At 39.8% G+C, this 5,000-nt stretch overlaps 1 protein-coding gene across 1 annotated transcript in view; it reads left to right on the top strand.

Moving 5' to 3' along the window:
• Nucleotides 1–3,799: 3,799 nt before the first annotated feature.
• The window catches only part of LOC137990826 (cilia- and flagella-associated protein 157-like), a 10,310-nt gene continuing 9,109 nt past the window's right edge, over nucleotides 3,800–5,000 (top strand). The window contains exon 1 of the mRNA XM_068835938.1: nucleotides 3,800–4,465. Coding sequence (XP_068692039.1) covers nucleotides 3,876–4,465 — 590 coding nt within the window. The 5' untranslated portion in view covers nucleotides 3,800–3,875. The remainder of the gene's footprint in view (nucleotides 4,466–5,000) is intronic.

Raw genomic sequence — 5,000 nt, 5'->3', positions numbered from 1 at the left:
GATTTGTTAAATTTCAAATAGCCAAATAAGATTTATTCGTTTTTAGAATTTTACAGCATGCAGGAGTCTATGACTGGGAGCTTTTCTCTCCCATACAAGCCCCCCCATCAATCAACTTTTGCGCGCATCTTTGCGTGCACTGTTTAGAATGCTCAATCACAATAAAGTTATTGTCAAACGAAGACAAAAAGAGTAAAAACGATGAATCAAAATATTACAAATTGATGTAAATGTAGTCTCCCACTGAAGGAGTAGTTCTAAAAATAGAATTAAGATGTTCTCAAAGGTTAACTCAAGGTTATAGTGTATATGAAGGCTCCTAGTGGGCTTCTTGTCGTGGGTTCCTGACGCGTGCCAATCATATGCGACGGTTAAACGTTTCGCTTGACTTTAAGTGTGTACTTTCCATTCCTGAGCGATTGATTATCCTAGAAATTATTAAATGTTTTCTTGTTCCGTACTGTAAGTTACGGACCTCGAACTCGATTAGTAAAGAATATTTTTGTGTGTAACTTTTCTCAGTGTAGGAGTATGGAACTGGAGAAAGTTTGCTATAGCAAGAGGGGTGGCGTTGCCCAGTTCACAGTCAAAATATCCGCTTTCGGAAAACTTGTTAGCCATGTTCTGAAACGCTGATGACGTTGCGACAATGCCAGATATGAAGCATATTTATTTTCCTGGGCACCTACAAATTCTTTGACTGTAAGCTGTCTTAACTGTTGTGTAGTTTCTTGGAGGTTTGAATGGTCCCCTTCGATTACCAAATAACACAGATGTTGCCTTAATGGTGAGTGGAGTATCGCGTTTTTAATTGAAAAGCAACAGCAGAAAATTTATAGCTTCGATAACTTCTTCGTTGTCTATACATGTATCATCATCTGAGTAGCACTCCTCATCAGAGGAACTATAGAGAAAGGTTACGGAAGTTTAAGCTGTCGTTTACCAGTCAGACGTTGCTGTTATCGTATCCATTGCGAGTTCTTTTTCCGAAGAGCAGTATTTTTCGGAAGTCGTTTTCATGAAAAGCTCGAGAATTTGGCAAAATAACCCGAACCGAGACAAAGAGACCCAGAAACCCAGAGGACTAGAGATCCAAGGACCTAACTGAGGCCTAAAGACCTATCGACCCTGTGACCCAAAGACCTAGCTACCCAGAGACCCAGAGACCCCTAGTCCCACCGGCCCACTGAACCAGAGCCTCAGCTGTTACACACCTATGAGACCACCTGATACCCGAGAGATTTTTCATGACGTCACGTTTTACACTGCACATAGGCCAATTCTTGGTTTGCACCCACGTGACACGGCGGCCATGTTGAATGGCAATACAGTACAATTTCTTTTCGCATAATTTGCATAATAATAAAGTTTAGTTCCCAGCGGAGAAACAGGTTATTTTTCTTGCCATCCAACATGGCCTCCATGACGTCACGGTCTAATTGCTCGGCTGGCAAATACATGGAATAGAAGTTAGAAATCCTTCCTTTTTACAGATATTCATACTAAAATTGTCAAACCCTGCTAAAATGCTCTTTTATACATATCTTTATTATACTTGTTGCTTCAAAAAGCCAAACATACCATGTTAAGGACGGTGCCTACTAATTCAAAGGTATTTTTGCGCGGTTTACTGAATATGCGGGAAAAACAGATCTTAACAACTGTTAATGAAATCCAAAATGAATATTGGGGGTAACCACGCATTTTTCGAAGATAATTAATCAACAATATTTATGAAAGCCTTTTAAATACAAAGAAATGTATGGCGTTCTTTTCCAAATTGAAGCTTAATTATCTCTGAAATATACGTGGTTGCCTTCAATTTTCTTTTTGGATACCAAGATCACTTGCTAAGTTCTGCTTTCTCCGCATAGCTTTGAAGCGCGCAAAAATATCCCTGTATTAATAAGCACCACCCATAGGAAATCCGAGTTTCTCGAGATGCGCAGAACGTATGCGCAATAACAATAGTAGGCACCGTCCTTGAGGTGACTCCCTAGTAATGCATTGCGCATCCTGTTCTGCGCATAACACAACGTGGGCCACTTTGCATTCAGTCATGGATAAGAAGCTTTATGGCCAAACTTCAAGGCTCAGTTCTGTTTTCTTCGTCTTACAAGTCTCAACGGATATTTCTAAACAAAACAATGTTTAAATTTAAACAATAAATACTCGTAGCCGTGTGTCAATATTGATAAATCGAACGTGGCCAAAAATATTTCAAAATGGCGACCTTTCGTGTGGGAAAGCTCGCCAGAAAGAAGAATGGCCGTTTTCAGAGCACAGCAGTAAAGAGAAAAACAAGAAACTTTTTAGACTCTCGCAAAACAAAAGTCGAGTGATAGCCTTGATGATGCTAAAGTGTCATTTCAGTCCGAGAGTGAAAGTGAAACCGCGCTATCGGGGAGACGAGGTTGGTGACCTATATTTTTTTTAGCATAATTTTAATTCTCTTACTCCTCCTCTTTGTGCTGTAAAAAAAATGTTAAAAAATTTACGTCAGAAAAAAAGTTACAGGGAAAAAAGTATTCGCAGCCATCACTCGTGGACACATTATTGTGTCCTCGAGATCACGCACCCGAGGAATATTTGGAGTCAGTGCCTTTTCAAGACGTGTGCCTGTGCCATAAAACAAACATTAAATTATTCCTTTTGAACCATACAATGCACCTGTTTTGTTACTTCCAGAATTACGTCAAAGCTGTGCTTCCTCTTCCTGCAAAACGTAGAGTGAACCGATGGAACAAACTTGTCCTTTATAGATGAAGTCGCAATGATTAAATGAGTAACTTGCACATTTCGAGTCACCATAATGTAGGAACAATCGAGAAAAGTTTAAAGAAAATCGCACGACAACTTCTATTACTAGGGTGTCACCTTGAGGTGGCTCGAAAGGGTTTTCAGCTGAGCGCGCGCGTGTAAGCCACACACGCAATTCTAAAAGTTGCTCGAATCAGCTCACGATTCAAAGTGGGTCACCAGAAATAAACAAATACCGCTAATTTTGCTCACCTTTCTTCTAATTCCTTTACATATGGAATATAAATACGAAAATTGTACACATACGGCTTAATGGTCACTTAAATCTATTTGTGTTCGCCAGTAGCTTCACTCGCGCGTGAAGGTGACGCATGCGTAAATGCCGATCTTGTAACCCTCTCATTTTTCCTGATTTTGCAACTTTACTCGCTTATATCTCTGCTTCCGAACGGTTAATGCATTTTTTGCATGTTAGTTTAGATTAATTTAAAACGTTCGTCTTTCAAATTTAAAAAATTCTGTCGGTGAAAAAAGAAATTAGCGACACGTCAAAAAAACTTATTTTTCTGAAAAACTGACTTACAAATTTTGTTGAATTTAAAATATTTTAGCGATTATTTTTTACATTATCACGTAACGCTCAATGGGAAGTTTTGACGAAATGCCTGTCATCGTTGCCATGGTAACGTTATTTTGGAGGAAAATGTGATGTTAGAAATCTGTGATGCAAACTTAATACCCTGGCCAAATTTTGTCTTGATATGATTACCCTAACTTTATCTAAAAACAGAATATGTTTATGTGTTTGAAAAAAGGAGAAACTATTTGGAGCCTCCTTGCATCATGACTCCATGTATCTTCGTTCCATACTGCGCATGCTGGCTTGACGAAACGAGCGACGAAGACGCTGGGTACGAGGGCGGTATGCAGGTATTCAATTTAGTGTATCATAACGTACGTGATCCTCATCCAATTTCCGCTGGTCAAGCAGCTTTGCGGTAAGTCCGAAACATTTAGTTTCCATGGCAACAGCTATAGCCCCAGCTTCGTCGCCATTTTGTGTTTTCGAGTGCAAGGATCTACTTCCAAAACTTGTCGTTCTTCCCTTTTGCGCAATGCCCCCTAAAAAGAAAGGAAAGAAAAGTGGCAAGAAGAAGAAGAGTGGTAAAAAGAGCGCCAAAACTTCACCTTCCCGGGCACCCTCTGGCGATGTTCTTAGTGAGCTATCGAAGGAGTATTTCCTTATTCAGATACGAGACTTGGAGGAAAGGCTGGCTCGCTATCAGAAAAAATGCGACGAACTTGAACTTGCAAATCAGGATTATAGATCACAGTATGAGCAGCAAACAACGGATAAAAAGGAGATTGTCTCTTTTTTAAAGAAACAACTAGAACAACGGGCGGACGAAATAGCCGATCTTCAGGACAGGTTGATTGGGTTACAACAAGCGAAAGATACAGAGAAAGATCAATACGAAGTACAGTTAGCCACTTTGAGGACAGAAATGCAGGAAATAAAGGACCAATTAACTTCAGAAAATATGGTGTTGGGAGGAAAATTGGCATCTTTAGAAGAATTTCGTGTTCAAAAGGAAGATTTAATGGCCAAGTTTGCGAAAATGGAAGAAGAATTAGAGAGGCAACAAAAGGACCACAAGGAGGTTATTTACAACTTAGAAAGAAAAGCTGTGGTGGATAAGGACAGGTTGGTTATTTTCTTGTTGAAAGGGGTGCATAGATGCTTTTTGCATCGTAATTATTATCCATAGAGGGTCATGAAGGGAGGTGGCAATGCTATTTCCCAGTCCAAATTTGTACAAAATCCCAGTTTTCTTAGAAATCTCAGTCCCTGCTACCGAAATCCCAGGAGTGATAATAAGGAAAATATAATTTTAGAGCATCGATATAGTGGTATGAAGCAGTTAATGATATTAGTCTCAAAACGAAATATGAGATTACTGGAGAGCAAAGGCAATAAAGACAGTGTCAGGTTATAAATTTGTAGTTGCATGGGGTTGCTTACCCAAGTGTCTGCTGAAGAAGGTCTGCTATCACCTGGCACATGATCTGAATAGTGCAGTCTCACATTTCTCTGCGTCACCTTCAGAGTCACTGTCATCATTGTCATCATCATCATTGCTAAATTCATCAAGTGAACATAAGTATCCTCACATAAGATCCACAGCAATCTCCAGGCCGAAGGTCTTGCAACTCGGTATGGTACATTCAAGGACGTTTCC

Source organism: Montipora foliosa, chromosome 2 (genome assembly GCF_036669935.1).
Source record: "Montipora foliosa isolate CH-2021 chromosome 2, ASM3666993v2, whole genome shotgun sequence".
NCBI lineage: Eukaryota > Metazoa > Cnidaria > Anthozoa > Scleractinia > Acroporidae > Montipora > Montipora foliosa.
This window is presented reverse-complemented; position numbering and strand designations above follow the sequence as displayed.